The sequence below is a fragment of the Atractosteus spatula genome, chromosome 11 (assembly GCF_055471065.1).
Source record: "Atractosteus spatula isolate fAtrSpa1 chromosome 11, fAtrSpa1.hap1, whole genome shotgun sequence".
NCBI classification, from domain to species: domain Eukaryota; kingdom Metazoa; phylum Chordata; class Actinopteri; order Semionotiformes; family Lepisosteidae; genus Atractosteus; species Atractosteus spatula.
The window spans coordinates 12,374,660-12,393,250 of NC_142716.1; the positions used below are offsets into that span (position 1 = coordinate 12,374,660).

An 18,591-nucleotide genomic window follows, 5' to 3' on the forward strand; every position below is an offset into this window, starting at 1 on the left:
AAGGCTGAAACGCTTTTAAAAAAGCCTGGGCAGATTTCCCATATCTAAAGAGCCAAGACACGTATGCATTTTTTCCCCATGAATCCTTGTTTCATAAGTCATTTGAATACATTAAAACACCTAAGGAAAATTTCAGATGGCAATGCAAAAATCACATCAATGGCAGATGAAATGATGCACATTGTAATTCCTCCTTTTCGTTTAGTTTTATGACTATCATTTTGATTCTTCTATTATTCTACACTGAGCAAGCCATGGGTTTTAATCACACATCTTAACTGCACAAATACCTTTGTCAAATTTAAAAGTAGTAAACCTAGCAAAAAGGAAACAATATACTAAATTATATTCTCAGGGAATCTGGAATATACGTTTATATTAACAATATGCAAGTTAAAACAAATTACATCTAACTTAAATGACCTGTCAATTCATGTTTTGCTCATTTCTGGATTCAAAGATTTAAAAAAATCTCAGAATAACTGCATAACATCAAAAAAAAATGGAAAAAAAAAACTTACTGCAGCTCGGCGCACATAAGACGAGTGAGGAAGATGTACATTGTTCAACAAGAACAAGATGGAATCCAAAGTGTAGTATTCCTTGGGCTGACCCTCCTTCCCAGTTCTGAAATAAAAAATCACCATATATGCATATTATTCCATATTTAAATAGATGACATCACATTAAATTATGTACTTATATACATTACATAACGTAGTGCACTTGAACATATAAGTTGATGCAAAAAACAGTTGATCATTTTTAAGAGCTTCATAAGACTCCAACATGTTGACAAACACTTCTAAAAATGAGGTTGTTTTCCATTAGACATAACTACTAGCGATAGCAAAGTAATCTCATATTACATTAATAATAAAGTCCCTGTCAACCAATTTCAGTGCAATACATAGAGTGATGCTAAGCTTACAATAAGGATCTTTCTGCCCAGATAACATAGGAAGTGAATAGCTTCAAATTTGGTGTAAAGATCAGGAGAGGTGAGGATATATGACAAAAACAGGTAGATTATGAACACACAAAAGAAAAGCACAAGTCATTAGAATCCGCAGATATTAAAAATTCATTAAACATAAATAACTGTTGTGCATTAGTTAAATAATTTTATAATTAAATACCACCTCCCACCCCCCAAGCCTCCCACCAAACTGTACAGTATGAGAAATGAACACAAAACCATTCCTTAATGAAAATTTGATTTTGCTTAGTTTTTCTGTACACTCGATGAAAAGTAAAACCAGCCTTTTTAAAAAATTCTGAACAAACAATCAAAGCTCAGATTCACTGTCAAAGCCTGAAAAGAACAGAAAATCGGTTTCAGAAATATAAAATAAAATAAAAACTACAGTTTAAATATTTTGTGAAACCATCCTGGTTTAGTTCCTTCAACAACCTTCAATTAGGGATGTCACGGTGTGATTTTGATGGTACGATAAAGTCTCAGGAAATATCACGGTTTCACTATTTTTTTTTCCAGGTAATTTATTATGAGACACTATGGAGGGAAAAAAAAAGACACAAAGTATGGCATAATTAAACGTTTTTTTTTTTACTTTTTTGGTCCTGCAAATAAAACATGTAAGCCTCCTTTATATTAAAAACATAAATATGATGGGGAAAGTAGGCAGATTTAAGAATTCACCGTAGCTGCCTTTAGAAACTAAAATACAGTATCTACCTTATGAAAAAATAAAATTAAATATTTAAAATATATAAAAATACATAGAAATAATTTATAGTGGGCAAATGGAAATATTCAGAGAGGTCAGAGTCTCAGCCTGTCCATCTCCTCACTTAGAACTTTGTCACCTGTTGTCAGTTAACAGTGTATTTACTTTAATGCCAAGGCCAGTGGATGGACTGTTGGCAAGCGCCAACTGCAGGAAAAATGTTCACAAGTGATAGAGGTATCCCCACAAAATCAACTTAAATGAAAACAAAAGTAACGTTAAAACATGCACGGAGGACTGCTCCGCTGTGAACTGCTCCAGCCAGGGCAAGCCCTCACTTAAGCTAACAAATGTAACGTTCGCTAGTTTATTTTTTTTACCTTGACTTGTGTATAGAGGGATGGATGATCACAGAGATGCTTAAGCAAATTAGACGTTTGAACCTTTGGCAGCCACTTTTTTTTTTGGCACGTTTTGCAAATTGATTATCCGTCGTCTTCTACTACCCCCTGATCATTTTTTAGATATCCAAAATATCTGCTCTCACACTGCCGATTTAAGGTGCTTTTGTGGTGGATATAAAGCTGAGATGTCATATCTCTCTGTCATTTTCACACGTCTGCTCTCTGTATGCCAACTAAGGTGTTGCTGGACTAGCCACCTGAGCTGAGCCAGGCACACCCGCACACACACACACGTGGCTCACCCGCGAGAGGAATTTTCCAGGGCAACCTGAAACGCAAGGCTTCTAAAATAGAATTTTCCCCGAAATGTCTAAAATTCTCTTTAATCCTGGTTAATTGTGAAACTGGTTTATCTCAACATCCCTACCTTCAACTTAACTCCAAACGCTGAATTAGAAAGTAAGGGATGCTTTTGTTTTTTGAAGGGAGAATGTATTCACCAAATCATATTTAAAGAAAAGTGTGACTGTTCCAGAAAAGCCCTCCAATCATCTTATGCAGAACATTTCCAAATCAAAAATTCTACAGTAGACAAGGATCTGGCATTACCTACATGCTAGGACACTACAGAACAAATACCATGTAAGGTAGCCACACTAAATATCAGATTATTCTCACTATCAAAAAATACCGTAATAATCTCTTACACAGCAGGGTAAAGACAGTTGCATGTTTGCACATTATATTGGCAGACACACAGACTTTGCTAAATGTGCTAAATTTCTACCCTTTGTGTGGTACATGGGACAAGAACTGAAGGATTGCAAAATGTTCAAGGAAGGAAACAGTCATTTGAGTATCTCAATTATTACATATAACCAACATGACTTCAATAGTATGGGATAGGTATGCTGGATGGTGCAGGAAAGGTCATCAGAGATGTTCAGCATACACAACGGATTAACAGCAGAAGTGAAGGCAGTAGAGTACAATTCCACAGTGACCTATTAATTGCTTTTCGAATTGCAAAGCACTTACAGGCATTTGCGCCCAAAAGTGCATGATGTAGGCTATTAATGACTGCAAATAACTTGGTTGTTTGTATAAATAAATGGGAGCTGTGTACCAGTGTCTGCAACCAAACTAAAGTTAGATGACTGTGCTGAGGAAAACTGCTCACCTGACTCTTAGAACGTCAATGCGTTTCTAGAGAGCAATGGAGTCCTCTGGTGGAATACTTGGGAGGACAGAAAAACTGGCTTGCTTAGTAAACACATCAGCCATGTGTAAGGAAAAAACATCTATTTCAACTTAAAAGACAAAATCATTCCCTTTAAAAATGAATTCAAAAACGGACTCCTCGTTTTTTGTATAAAACTGGAGAAAATGAATATTAAGGAAATAAGCTGCATTCACTTCTCATTTTCCCAATGTTAAGGAAAAGCAGTGAAAGTGGGTTTGCGATCTGCTTAACAGCTGAGCACAAGAAACATACCTATTAACAAAGAGTGGTAGAAGAGCTAATTGAGCTGTCTGTAGACACAACACTTTAGCTGGAGTTTCATTAAACCTTAATGCACTAAGCCCATTCTTAGCCCATCCAGGGGGATGTTGCACATTGGTGGTGGTGGAGGGGAGTCCCCATTACCTGTAAAGGACTTTGAGTGGAGTGTCCAGAAAAGCGCTATATAAGTGTAAGCAATTATTATTATTCTTGTTCAGAACACCCACCTCAGACTTCAGAGGCCCCGAAGAGCTTGGGCTCTTTTCCACAACCTACTTGATCAAATTAGCCTGTTCAACTTCGATGGCTATGAAGTACACATATTGTGCTGGAATGCAACCTTTCTGTGGTAGGAGTGCCATCTCATCCATGGAGGAAAAAAATCCTCTTTCACACTGGTTAGCAAGGTTAAAACAGGTACTGTATTTCTGATGTTTGTTATTTAAGCACATCATAGAAACAGTCAATTCTAGCAGGTCACTAACAATTGAAAAGGTAACTTTTAAAAAGCATAAGTGTTCGACAGGAAATGTGACTGTGCTTTAAATGCACTACTTTATTAAATTTTTATGTTTTCAAAAAGCTAACTAAAAAGGTCAAAATGTGATGAGTATGGTTAAAAGTTATTGCTATACGCACCTCTTGTACGGATGATACTGTAAAACACTTCCACGTTTAAAGTGGTTATTCGTATAGAATTTAATACTACACAAGGTTTTTGTACGGGACGGTAAATTAAAAGGTCGTGATTAAATTAAAGGGCTTTGTTTTTAGTAGATCGGACAAGATTCCATCCATTAAGCGTGGGACACAACTCTGGCTTGATAGCTGGGTCAAGCGTGAGAAAGTAGTTTAAAACAAAATTTAGCATCGCATCCGATATAAGCCATTCTCCAACACCTACAAACTGCAGGACACTTGTAGTGCTTTTCATGAACTGAAGCTATTGGTTACATACTAATACTAACGAAGTCATTAACGATACAGCAATTAATGCAAAGCATGCAAAAAAGATCTCCACGACAGTCGTATAAAACATACAACCCTAACAACTTTGTTTGTGTGGCGTCACTTTCAGCAAGTTAAAAAATCCACTTATTTCTTATTAACCATTTGAACCTGGCTCTGACGTAGAGCTATGCCTACCTCTACTGTTATACTTCAGTTTCAAAAAGTAAAACCATACCGCTTATCTTACCATTATTCCCAAAGATAAAAAAACATTAAAAGATTTCTTCTTCAAAATCTATTTGGCCTCTACAGCGAACGATTTGTTTAGAATCCCAACGTGCTATTCTTTGGGCTTTAATGCATGTCAACAACTCCTGCGACCAACACCAGGAAAAGTTTTTTTTTAGATGCATCTGTGGATTTTTCAAAAGCAATCACTCACCCCCAAATAACATAGTTGGTTTTAACATTTTTTGGCCAGGAGAACTCTCCGAAAATAACTTCGTCTCCCTTGGCGACGATTTCTTTCTTCTGGATGTTGTATTGACGCAGAACACTCAACACGTCCGCCATCTTCACTCCCTCTTTACAGAGTGAAATTCTAAGGCCCCCACGAGAAGCACAAATTGTCTGTAGTAGTACTTTTTCCACGGCTGGTTTGGCCGTGTTGAGCGCCTGATCACAAAAAACATCAAATATAGTATAATAATGGACAATAAGTCCAATTAACCATAGAATTGTACTATTTTTATAAAGACGCTCCAATGTAACAGTCTTCGTTTTCTATAGATAAAATAAAGGGCTTTATTTGACTCCTAAATTCTTGAAGGGCAAAGTCCGGGTAGCAGAGCAATGTATTACATGTATTACACCAGAGTTAGAACTGAAAGAGATATTTCAAATCTTCCGCGAGCAAAACACGATTTCATATGTGATGTATTCTAAAAAATGGAATAGTAATTCCAGTATAAAAACATGTTTTTTTTTCCCAAAACAAATTATTTTCACTAAAACAGAGAGAAAAATACTTCAGCGAGACTATGAAAATACCAATGAAGAAGTGAAATAAAATGAATAAGTACTTGATTAAGTTGATCGATTTTTATTAAATACAATTAGTCGCAGGCACTTCTTGGGTCAGCTCAACTAATGTTTGGGATCCGCTGGGCACAAATTTCCCATGTGCTTCCGGTAACCTGTGTTTGACAGTGACAGAGGTGATGAAACGATAGACGTGAGGTACACAAGTTCTTGATGCATTGGTTTTCGGATTTATTTTAATTTGACTAAAATATTGTAGTAGCTGTAGCAGCAATCTTGGGATGTTCTTCTGACGTCCCCTACATATTTTCATAACACGAAAATATAGAAGTATTATTACTGTAAGAATACGACTGACGATAGCAAACTAAAACTGTAATGCTACGTTAAAATAAGTAAAAGGGACTTATATGCCACGTTTTAAATGTATCTTCTATTTATTTACCATGAAATGCACTCGTGAGATGCGCTCAAAGCGCTAAACACCAGTGTTTTCAATATGCCATGGGTCTTTCTGGTTAAAAATGAAATATCCTGTTACCTTTCACCCTACAAATCACCGTGATGACAACCAGAAGTAGTCACAAGAATTACTATATCTGATTCTCTTGTTACATTATGTGGTAAATTCTAGTATTATTTGTTTTGATGATTTTACATGTGGCTTTCGCCAACGTTTTTTTTTCTAAATGCGAATCTATTCACCGTGTTATTATATACTGACTTAATTGTAGGATGGGGAACTCAATACCTACTTCATCGGGTGTATTATCCAGTGACGCATGTACAAAATTCATCATGGTGAGTATGCATGAATAGCAAACAGTTGTAACAGTTTTTGTAGAGGTGATACGTATAAACTTTCACAAGGGGAAGGGAATTTAAGGGAATCTTGTTTGATACACAGTTAAATTAAGATCATCCATCTTCAGTGTTATTTAACGATTTATTTAGGTTTTTTTTCAATGATATATCTTGAGAATTTATTGTACAGTCATTTATCTTGTGTATTTTCTCGTCTAAGGCATAGGCTGTAAATGTTTCTGTATTTTTGTACTTTTTTGTTTCTTTTTTACAGCTATGGAGCTGTAGAAAACCTGCATTCTAATTATATAGTTGATTTACAGTAGACAATAGCACCCATGTGCCCGGAAAATGGGTGTTAATGTTAACAAGCAGCATTTTTGTTTAAATAAATGACCATCATTGCAAACAGACTGTGCCTGTCTTTCCATTTACAGCTTGGTTAAAAAAAAGATACAGAGGATAAATGGATTATTTGTTCATGATATTTTGCAGGATGTGGTATCTCACAACTGTATTGTTATATTCTCCAAGACTACATGCCCTTACTGCAAAATGGCCAAGAATGTGTTTAATGACATAGGTGCTGCATATAAAGTGATTGAATTAGATCAGCATGAAGATGGAAAACAGCTCCAGGATGTTTTAGCTGATATGACTGGTGAAAGGACGGTAAGAATATTACTGCTATTTTTGCTCCTGTTTTATGTAGTCATAGAAATCACTATAGCTTTTTTTTCATCAGGTAGTGATTATAAGTTACCGTAAAATCTTTAAATGTTCTTCAAAACACAAGTGTAGAGTATATAAGTGTAAAATGCCAACATTTATCAAGAGTTTTGTGTGAAAATTACAAGCTTGAAAGTAAAAATGTAATTAATGTTGCCCCTAGGTTCCAAGAGTCTTTGTTAATGGGAATTGCATTGGAGGTGGTTCAGCAACGAAAGAACTCCATCAGAAGGGGAGGCTAGTCCCTCTGATTGAGAAGTGTGCTCCATGCTGCACAGGGAAAGCAGAAAGCGCTGGCAGAGGTCTACCTGAATCCCACAAATTATAATTATCTTTTACTTCAACTTCTGATGGAATGGAAACTTTGAAAACTTGGGTCCACAGGACTATGTTTCTGTTATTTGCACATTAACATTTTGTGTGTGTCTTTTGAAGGTAATCTACAGGGGTTCATATAATCTTGTTATATACAAAGTCAAGTGTATATCTGTTACATTGAAAAACGCCAGACCTGTCCATATCTGGTTTTTCAGACCACATGGCATAGAGCAGTATGTTACACTGCTGAGAAAACTTATATTTAAAAAGTAAATTCATTACAGTTTCAGCGTACTTGTTTAAGTGATTACATTTTAAAATTAAGATGTTGTGGAAAAATACATTTAAAAGCATGTATAGTTTACGTGTGTATAGATTAAATGTAAAGTACGGTATTACTTCTTTAAAGCTGTTTCTCCCAAATTCTTACTAATTTAAGTAATCCCTGTGAATTGGTCACTATGATGGATTACTTCTTTAAAAAAGTAACGTTAATCAAGTCTAGTAATCAAGATGATAATAAGTAAGGAAAATTAAGGAATTATTATATGTTTATAAAATTATAAGCAATTAATGCAATGAATCTCCCTGCCTGTCTTCAACTTCTTCTTCATATTTGACCTTGGTATCAGTTTTATCTTGTTATCCAACTCAACTTTCGTAAAAATGTGAATGTTAATGAACGCTATCTTTACCATTGGTGAGTCATGCCTTTTTTTTTTCTATACATCTGTGAACATCTAAAATGCCTGGCAGTAGTTTCCATCCACTTCAAATAATGTCCCATTTTGTCAGCAAAAACTGCGAAGGAAAAATAAAAAAACTAAAATATATTTTTGTAAACTATTCACACCCGTGAGTGAGTACTTGTCAGAAGCTTATTTAGCAGCAATTATAATTGCAATTAAGTCTAGATAAGTCGACCACTTTTGCCCACCAGCATGGTGAATTCTGTTCTATTCTTGTTTGCAAGCTTGTTCAAGTTCTGTCAAGTTTAGTTGGGCATTTGTAATGTACAACAATGTTCAAGTCTTGCCACAGAAAGTCTGCTGGATTCAAGTCAGGGCTTTGACAGCATCTTTAAAGGATTCATTTTCTTTTTGTCAAGGTGCTGTGGTGTTGCTTTGCTCTTATGCTTTTCAAAGTTAAATTTTCATCTCATTTTTTATGCCAGCAGCCATATCACTCTGCAACTCACAACTGGCAACTCACTGAAGCTAAGCAGGTGTGAGCCTGGTCAGTACCTGGATGGGAGACCTCCTGGGAAAAACTAAGGTTGCTGCTGGAAGAGGTGTTAGTGGGGCCAGCAGGGGGCGCTCACCCTGTGGTCAGTGTGGGTCCTAATGCCCCAGTATAGTGACAGGGACACTATACTGTAAAACAGGCGCCGTCCTTCGGATGAGACGAAAACCGAGGTCCTGACTCTCTGTGGTCATTAAAAATCCCGGGGCGTTTCTCGAAAAGAGTAGGGGTGTAACCCCGGCGTCCTGGCCAAATTTCTCATTGGCCCTTACCAATCATGGCCTCCTAATAATCCCCCTCTATGAACCGGCTACATTACTCTGCTATCCTCCCCACTGATAGCTGATGTGTGGTGAGCGTTCTGGTGCACTATGGCTGCCGTCGCATCATCCAGGTGGATGCTGCACATTGGTGGTGGTGGAGGGGAGTCCCCATTACCTGTAAAGCGCTTTGAGTGGAGTGTCCAGAAAGTTATATAAGTGTAAGCAATTTTTATTATTAATTATTATTATTATGTCTTTATAATAATAATACTGGGTATACTGACCCAGTATACCCAGTATATTTCCAAAGTTTTCCAGAAAGAACCAGACAGTACCATCAAAAATCATAATTAGAACACTAGGGATAATAAGAGAAAGCATATGGCTGTGAAATTGCCTCACATCCCACTCAGAAAGAGAAGCTTCACATTCGTGACAAGTCATGAAAATGTTTTGTTTCAGAAAAGAAATTCATATAGATGATTATGAGACAAAATATAATCTGGAATTTAATCATGATATTTATCCATGTTAAACAGGTTTATACAGAGCTGGGTACATTGAAGTTTAATTCATACTAACAGGTAATGCTTTTTAATAAAGGTTTATGTTTCCCAAAAATGTATTTCAAACCTTATTTGCATTACAACAAAAATAAGTCATGAATCACTAATGCCTTCAGTTTTCTCCTATTGTGTTTCTTTACCTACAACTATTTCAATATGTCTCCATATATTACTATAGTAAAATTAACTTGAAACATGAAAACACTCGATATGTTAAATATGATCATATTTTATTACACACAAAAATGTCTCCATACAATTTAAATATTGTAAATATTTGAAAATTACCTCGTCACCTAAAAAGGAATGTTATGCAAAAGGATGTATCAACACTCATGCAAGCAATCCACTCACAAGACTTAATGTGTGTCTAACACATTTCTATTTCTGGAAAAAGTGCTTATAGTTATTAGATCTGCTATCTACAGGATGCTATCTCTTCAGTATGGAATATTGTTCTGAAGAGTGAAATATTAAACATACCACTTCAAAACAAGATCTAATTTTAAATATAAATGTGCTAATGAACTGTTTAAGAACTCTTTCACTTAACAGCATTGCTTTAGACTCCAATCTGAATTTGAATAGCTCGGTATTGGATCCAAAACAATGAATGGTAACATGCCCCAGATTATAATTCTGATCCAACTGTCAATTCCAAATTCCAAACCTTAAATTTTGATGTAATCCAGAACTAAATATTTGGATGAATCAAATATACAGTTTTAAATATTTTGTGTTTTTTCTATGGAATCAAAATGAGAAATATTCACTCAAAATTGCTTCAGTTTCAGGAAACAAAATTGTGGAAGGGCCCTTAATTCACAGTTGAATGGTCAGACATTTCAGAACAAGGTCAGATTTCAAATTACAGTATTACTTTATGTTTTAAAAACAGGACTATTTATTCCAAACTCTGGTATTAGTGTACAATAAAAAAACAAATGTTACTTAGTGCTATAAAAGTGTAATATGGTACATTCAACAAATTTGTTACATATACAAATGGAAAAAAAAATAAAGAATAAGGTCCTTTGTATATTAATTTTACTACATTTCTATTTTGTGCCTTTATTTTATAGTCCACTATAGTATCACTTCCTAGCAGCCTCAAACTTACAGTAGCAGACAGTAACAGGGGGTTGCATTATCCTTTATGAACATTAATGAAACAAGTTTAGTACACAAGTAAAAGAGAATTGATAATTCATAATAAATACTACTTTGTTGTATTATTAGGAATGCAATATTTTACGTAGAATTAGAAGTTTCCAAAATCTCCAAAATGCCACAGGTCAAATCATCTACGTATTCTTGTGATCTCCATAATCTTGATTTTTCTTTTAATAGCACAATGAATACACCTAATAAGCTACATCAAACATTTTCTACAGAAAAAATATAGTTTGTATTTCTGGAGAACCATAAGTCTTTATGACATGAACAGTACTACAAAAAACAACAACAAGACAAACTATAAAAAGCAACCTCTGTTATTTTTTTTTATTTCTACAAACCCACTAAAGTCATCAACCACATACGTGCTTCTCAAACTATGAAATGTTTTGTTTCACAATTTCTACTATATCTGGCATACCAGCAAAGCACAATGTGTACTAGTGTTAGTTGTCAGACGGCATACTTGGGTACTTTTAACTAAATATACTTTTTTTTAACTATTTCATGATTTAACAACCTATTGCTACTTGACAATAACTGTACCAAAGTACCATATGATATTCTGCTGGTAATGAAAAAAAATGTTGAAAAAAGCTTACAGGTGACACTTAACCTTATGCTATATTGTGTACATAATGTTGGAGAAGGGCATCTTCACAAGAGAATGTGATTATAATAAGATAAACGTATTAGTTTAGTTTTTAACATTGTTGTAGATTCCATTTTAGAAATTTTTCCAGCCTGCTGGACAATTAACAAATGTCCACACAACTCTAACCATTGCATAACTGTTACACAGTCCAGGCAAAACAGATTCACAATTAATTTATTAGGTCTGTGTGGATTTTTTTGTGGTAAGTTATTTTAAAAATTAAATATTTCTTATGGGCATGTCAGTTTTTTGAAACCGTAATTTAAAAAAGGCCTTTATGCTTTTCTGTTACAGTTTTTCATCTACGTGAATTGCTTTATCCTTCTGTATTTCACCTGTATTTCATTCTTTCAGATCAGGTCCAAAACAAAATTTCGGATGACTTCTAAAGCTCCCGAGTCAAAGCCACAGATATCCAGCATGCCTCTGTCATCAGGGTCTGCAACAGTAAAGCCATTTGATGTCATCCCACAGACAATTAACTTGGAAAAGACACCCATTTTCTGAAATGATAAAGAAAAACAAGAGTTGCACATTAACACAAACAAATGATGTAATTGTCACATTCTAACTGGTACCAAAGCAGTTCAGTTTCACAGAGCAAGATTGCATATATGCAATATATGTATATGTTTGTGTTCACTCCGTTTTCAAAATGCTATTCTGTTGCAAATCTATTATGTGTTGCAGCTCCTTATTTTGACATGGCAGCGTTTTGTATAACTTTCTAAGACAATTTAAAATTACATAAATTACATAATTATATATGTGTCACATACAATTATATCTGAACTGCAATTTTAACCCACTCCCTTCAAAATGCCCCTATTCTATCGACAATAACAAACCTTCTGTTATTTATTAACTTACTTAAACAGTAACATTTCTAAAACCCACACAAAGTACAGTATATCAAGGGGGGTTTTGGGGTAGAAAGATTTAGCCATTAAAAGAGAAAGAAGTAATGCTCTAAAATATTTCCTACTTTATTATACTCTGGCGAAGAAGTAATGAAATTGTACTAAATGAATACCTATATCTAGGCTGTAAAAATATGTTATGAAAATGCAATGCAAAAAAGGTTAAAAAAATGTCTATAAAAGCACAGTTACTATTGGCAATTCAGAGTAATTTCCTTATACTTCATCAGCTACGTACATTTCGATGCTTCCTTAGTGCCTCTGCTGGATGAATGTCCCCAAACCAGGTCTCGTTATCAGTGAAAATGATAAAGACATCAGCTGCAGTATTGGTCTCCAAGGCCCAGAGAATTGGAAGAGAGCAATCAGTGCTCCCCATAGGAATCTAAATGAAATAGACAAACTTCTATCTTTTAGAAGAATATTTTTACGCAATGGCCTGCAGATTTCTTCATTCAGTTAATTAAATGCAAAATGTATAGTTATAAAAAAAGCATGGAATAAGCTCAAGTTGTAATCAAAACAGACACCTCACACTTGCCATTCTTCATAGTACATACAAATGCACTGTTTTTAAGACATTATCTAATGGCGTACCGTCAATAATATGCTTTACCTTTTTTTAGTATTAGAGATATGTCATGCCTTGCAGGTAAAATTCAAAAGACGTGTGGTTACACAGTCATTACAACTTCATATTTACTAAATGTTTTCTCTTTTCAGTTTGCTGTGCTGAAAACTCCTGTTTAAGGTAAAAATACAGGCCACATTTTACAATGAAGTGCTATATAGTTAAAATTGGACTGAACTGAATTTCATCTTCTGACAGCAGTGGCTTTGCAAGAACAAAATGAAGCATTAATTTAGTATGTTTTCATACTTTATGAGTGTATATACAAAGAGCAAATGTAACCTTAAAAGTTGTAGGTTAACTGAAGTGCAGGAATGTATATGCTGCACATTCAGCTTTATTAAGTAATTCATGATCTCTGAAAATGCTTCAATACATTTATTCCCAAGCTTTATAACCCAATTTTAAACCTACAATGTATATTTTAACAATACTGTGTTAAAAACAAATACAGTATGTCTATAAATGGGGGCTTATTTTGCTGGAGAGATAACAGACATCTACAACAGTATGATTTGCACAGTTTTTTTCTTCTAAATAAGTGCAGAATGTCCAGGATTCCTTTTCATTTTGTTCACGGTGTCTCTTGGAGCATAATCCTAGCTTTTGTTTTATTTACCCAGGTACAGTAGTTTACAAAGTAGTTGTCAGTCGGCACCAGCACTTAACTGACTTGCTTTTTTTTTGCTACAGTACATCATTTGGTTTTCTTCTTCTGTGTGTTAAAAGAAATGTACTGAGACATACAAAGAGGTATGTCTGTATTAGAGTAATATGATGTAGTGATGATGTAGTAATTTCTAGGTGTTTAGATTTATTGTGGATGAATAACATTTCAATTAAAAAGAGAAAAAAATACAACTCTCATTTAATCTAGGAAGGCATTACTCAGAATAGAATCTGGAAGTAACCCCACTTATTTTATGGCCCAAAATCAACCCCTCCTGTTTATAAAAGGAAACAGGTTTCTAACATACAGTACCTTTTTGAATTCTTCCATTACTTGTGCAAGGGTCATGTCTGCAATGTCTGGACAAGGGACCATGGATTTGTCAGAAAAAGCCACAATCTGACAGTCAACTTCTGTCCGTGCAACAACCTTTAACCAGCAGATTTTTCCGTAGAAGAATAAAAATTAATGATATCATCAATACAACTGATTGACACATTGAACTAGCAAAGTACTTAGATTTAACAGAATATCCACTCTATCGATTCCAGCAGGTTTAGATTAAATTTACAATGGCCCTTAAAACAAACTTGCTCAATTTTAACAAGTTTATCCTGACTGATATATTCTACTCCCCAAATGACTATTTTTTTACATAAACCAAAACACATTTGCTATAGGCCACACTCAGCTTAACTGAGTACTTAAATGTATCTAGATAACTGGACTTGATTTATCAAGCAATTGCTTTTATACTCATGGTTCCCTTATTTTTTTTTTTTGACAAATTCATATTAACTTACCATACTCATAGCTGCAGCAGCAGTAGCAGCACTGACAGAACTCCCTAAAACAGTACTGCTCATTGAAGCGCTAACATCTACACCCAAAACAAAATGTTTTCCTGTGGCCTCAACATTCTGAAAAAACAAGGAAAGATTCAAACTAGTTTTCAAAATTAAAGGAAAAAAAGCATAAACATCAGCCTAGTACTATGAAAAAGAAACAAAGTGGTAGTTCTTGGCAACATCAATCCAATTAAGTGTGTTTATTAAGGAGAAATCTAGTAATGGAAATAGCTGACATATATTTTAGTCAACTATTATGTTTAGACAGTTATGTTTCAGATACAAATCAAGTAATTAAAACTGTTCCTGTTACTACTATGCTTAAAGATCTGTATGGATATAGATAATATGATAAATGCTCTGCAGTATGCTTCTTAAGGGCCTAATTTATGGTTTCCACCTTTATAATTTAACATTAGACTGTTTCTTTTGTGTTTTTTTTATCATTTCAGTCTAAACAGCCACACACATACTGTTTAGTAATAGGTCTAGAGAATTCCCACCTTGAAGCTTTTGTAGAACGCACTGTCTAGGGCCTGAAGGATGTCCTTATTTGGTTCCCATTTGAGTTTTCCTCGATTCCCACAGCCTTTACTATATGTCTCTAAAGCAACTAAGACGTTGAAAGGATGAATTTGAGCCTGGAGAGAAAGCAGGCAGCTTTTTAAAAACATTTTACGTGTATTTTAAAAATGATAGTCGAAGGAAATATTAAAACCAACATAGTCTCTTTCCTATACCTGCTTCAGAACCGATTCATTTTGAAGTCTTTCACAAACCATAGTTACTTCTGAACTGCCCAACTCCAGAACTTCATCTGCAGTCATCTTTCCTAAATTACGCAGCATGGCAGCAAGAGGCATTTCCTTCAGCAATGTTTGCCACACCTAATAAAAACACAGTAAACATAATAAACCTTCACAAAATCAGGACAGTTATCTAGGAAATTGTAGAATTTATGCTCTGGTAAAAAAAATTAACACTCTGAGAAAATGACCCGCAAGGCACACAATCAGGAGAAAGGCAATGCATGCTAAGCACTGTCTCATAAGATACAATGCATATGCAAACAAACCTCTTTAGATTTTAGGTGGTTAGTGAGTAGTTGCTCTCTCACTAGTCTGTGTTCCTCTATCAGATGAATTACTTCCAACACATCGTCAGTGTGTTTTACTTTTTCTACAGCTTCAAAATATTTTAGGACCTTTGTAATATCATCTGAATTTTCTTTGTCTCTGTATGAATCCTGAACATCCTTCCATCCTTTAGTGATGTATTTGGTGATCACGGCAATTCCTAGAAACAAGGGAAGTGGCTGGTTACTCAGTAACAAGATCAGAAACTGCCAACAACATATTCTTAAAACAGACTACCAGTCAACAAGTTAAAAAAATGTATATACTGAAAACACACAGAAAGTTCTCTGTTGTAAAAAAACAATATTTTTCCATTTTAATTTTACTCCAAAACGCTTCCGAAATGCTAAAGGATGTATTTTAATTTAAACTTCTTAAAATCAAAGTCATCACAAGCTGTAATTAGATTTGTAATATACAAAGTCTAACCTAATAAGTCACTGATTCAACAAAGTGGATTCAGATTTAAGTCATACCTATTACAACCAGTGACCATAAAATGTAAGAGAACAATCAAAATTAAAGAAAACATATTTTCCAACTTCATGTACTTAAACTGCTATGATCAGTCATTTCTTCATTCAGCTATTTCTGTTCAGAATGATATGCTCATATAATATTCAAGCTAGACACTATAAACTATAGGCATTTTTTACCATTTACCTTCATTTGCAGGCTTCATGTGTGACAGTCGGAGTAGATCTTTGTGTGACCATCCATTCCTTTGTTTATATTTTGTCACTGCCAGTGCCAAACACATGGCATCTTTTTCATTATACCAGTCGGCCACTGCCTTCCTTAGGGCACGGCCCCACATACCACACTTCATGCCTTCTTTGAGGTCCTTTTTGAACTGGATGAAAGAAAATAGGTGCGTTGGAATGCGGCATACCTCTTTCACAGCCTTGAAGGCTGCTTGCTTGGTCTTTACATCTGAGTGCTGTGAGCAAACAGCAAGGGCAAAAAGAGCAGGGTTTGGCTTGGCAGCTCTTCCTTCCTGATTGAATGTCTTTATTTCTTGAACCACCTCACAACCTCTGCCCTCCTCTATAAGTCGTATTAAGGCTAATGCATTCTCCAAGCTGAGCTGCTGCTCCTTAATGTAGTATGTACCTCCCTCTGATCCAAAGCACAGAAAGCGGTGTAGACGAGTCATATCTGTCACCTCCCATGTATATCCGCCTGCAGAGTTAAGCATCTGTTTGTCATTCAAAGGAAGTGCCTGTGACAGAGGGTCTCCTGAAGATTGCATTGAGTCAATTCCTTCAGGCTGAAAAAAAAGAGAAATAAATAACCATTTATTGTTGGCAACAGCTAACGTGAAGAAAATAAAGGTCACGACATAAAAATGTACTTTATTTTTTTTCCCCTGAAGACCATTTAAGAAAAAAAATGTTTACAATTTGTACAACAGAAACTTGTACTCTAGTTGAATACTAACAAAAGAATCGTCTAATTTGTTTTTTGGGCTTGTTGTGTTTCTATTTTACGACGTGAAAGTTTCGGTTGTTATTTCAAAAGAATACTGTTTTATTTATTTTGTCACAATGTATCAGTCACTTCGAACTATGTTTTTTACAGCTCAGGTCTGTACAGTACTTCAGTACAACTGTGTTCCTGTGGTTGCATTTTTGTACAGTACAGAATTAATTGCATTACTTGACCTTTGTACCTTAGCATAAAACTTTCTCGTGAGATTTAACTTGAACGCAAGAATATCATGAAAAATAGATGTTTTAAAATACAGCAGAATATCGAAAGAAAACAACGATTTTCTAAGCTTTCAAGTCCGTTATCTTATCCTGTTTCACGCAAGGAAGGAGGGACCTCCTCGAGTTCGCAGATCGGAACTTCAGAAACTAGACACGGATTTCCAGCCAAAAAAAAGTTTTGATTTGTACCACTAGAGATCTTCAAGTGCAAAACGAGCAGTAAAAGGCACTAAAGACTTCTAATAGAAACGTTAGAATTAGATATCATCGGTTATACAGCTGAATAGATACTGAGAACTAGGTGGATCGTGATAATTACAGAATTATTGTTGACGTTAATGTTAATTTATCAGGATACTAAATCTGCAAGGGGATAATATATTGAAAACCTGTAAACATGATCAAAACAATAAAAGCCTAACCCTTTCATCTGAAAATAACGTACAGAATAAATCCAAATGACACTTGCTATATTAATTACAGAAAAATAACTAATACAAAATCTTTGCATTTACACATATTTAACGACTCAAACAGAACAAAAATGCAACGAAAGCAAAAAATAAACGATTCCCAGTGTACCACAAAGGGGCCTTACAGTGAAACTTGTTACTTCAGATGCCTACTTTCTCTTTCCATAGCCGAAAAAAATGAGTCATCCTCATATTTGCAGTCGTTCAGCATCAAGCTCGGCTCACTGGAACACTAAGTACTTAAGTTATTAAGAATGTCACTCATTACAATCTAATGATCATGCTTGCGGAGTACAAATGCTAGTTAAATGGGAAAACGTTTTAACGATGTAATGCCACTCAAACATAACTAAACTATACCGAATGTGGTATCTTACCTCCATGGAGTATCGGAATCCAAGTTTATTATTTTCCCCCCACTGTGTATAATGTATTATCTAGGTCCTATGAGCCTCCCCCAAAATCGGCCAAGCCGTGACAACAAGAAACCGCAGTGGTTGCTGGGAGGGGACAACAGTGCAGCTGTTCTGTAGAGCTCGCCACCCGTGCCACTGGTCTCGACAGGGATTTCTGTTAAAAATGCAGGCATGATGATAACACCAAATCAGATGTAGGGCTCGATCTGTTATATTGGAAATCGAAACTGTATTAGACAAGTGCAGGATAAGAATAAAGGTGAACGACATACGTGTCTTGTATTTTACATAGTGTAAAAGCAATAATTCATCTTTTAATGTAATTGGTACAATATTAAATCTATACGAAAGCAGAATTGAAATAACAACGACTAATGCAACTTACATACAGCTCCCGATGAAAAATACCAGACACCAAGGTTCATTCCAATTACGTTCGGT

The 18,591-nt window shown here is 35.1% G+C and overlaps 3 protein-coding genes across 5 annotated transcripts in view; 1 reads left to right on the plus strand and 2 right to left on the minus strand.

Annotated features, from left to right (window-relative positions):
- The window catches only part of cdc73 (cell division cycle 73, Paf1/RNA polymerase II complex component, homolog (S. cerevisiae)), a 75,128-nt gene extending 69,970 nt beyond the window's left edge, over positions 1-5,158 (minus strand). For 2 of the 3 annotated variants that reach the window (XM_088927747.1, XM_088927746.1), the window contains exons 1-2: positions 4,993-5,157; positions 522-627 (exon numbers count right to left, since the gene is read on the minus strand). In XM_088927747.1, coding sequence (XP_088783873.1) covers positions 522-627; positions 4,993-5,123 — 237 coding nt within the window. In that variant the 5' untranslated portion in view covers positions 5,124-5,157. Of the gene's footprint in view, positions 1-521; positions 628-4,992 lie in introns of all 3 variants that reach the window. The other variant, XM_088927748.1, reaches the window with a different exon arrangement.
- Positions 5,159-5,734: 576 nt separating this feature from the next.
- Positions 5,735-9,568, plus strand: glrx2 (glutaredoxin 2). The gene is made up of 4 exons (XM_088927750.1): positions 5,735-5,789; positions 6,326-6,392; positions 6,891-7,067; positions 7,288-9,568. Exons 2-4 carry the CDS (start codon positions 6,327-6,329, stop codon positions 7,450-7,452), a joined length of 408 nt encoding a protein of 135 aa, XP_088783876.1. The 5' UTR covers positions 5,735-5,789; position 6,326; the 3' UTR covers positions 7,453-9,568.
- On the minus strand, positions 6,324-18,274 carry ro60 (Ro60, Y RNA binding protein). The gene is made up of 9 exons (XM_088927749.1): positions 18,112-18,274; positions 16,213-16,819; positions 15,489-15,709; positions 15,154-15,300; positions 14,917-15,054; positions 14,369-14,485; positions 13,878-13,994; positions 12,503-12,649; positions 6,324-11,847 (listed from the first exon to the last, which is right to left on the minus strand). The coding sequence occupies exons 1-9, from the start codon at positions 18,115-18,117 to the stop codon at positions 11,695-11,697; spliced, it is 1,653 nt and encodes a 550-aa protein (XP_088783875.1). The 5' UTR covers positions 18,118-18,274; the 3' UTR covers positions 6,324-11,694.
- Positions 18,275-18,591: the final 317 nt, after the last annotated feature.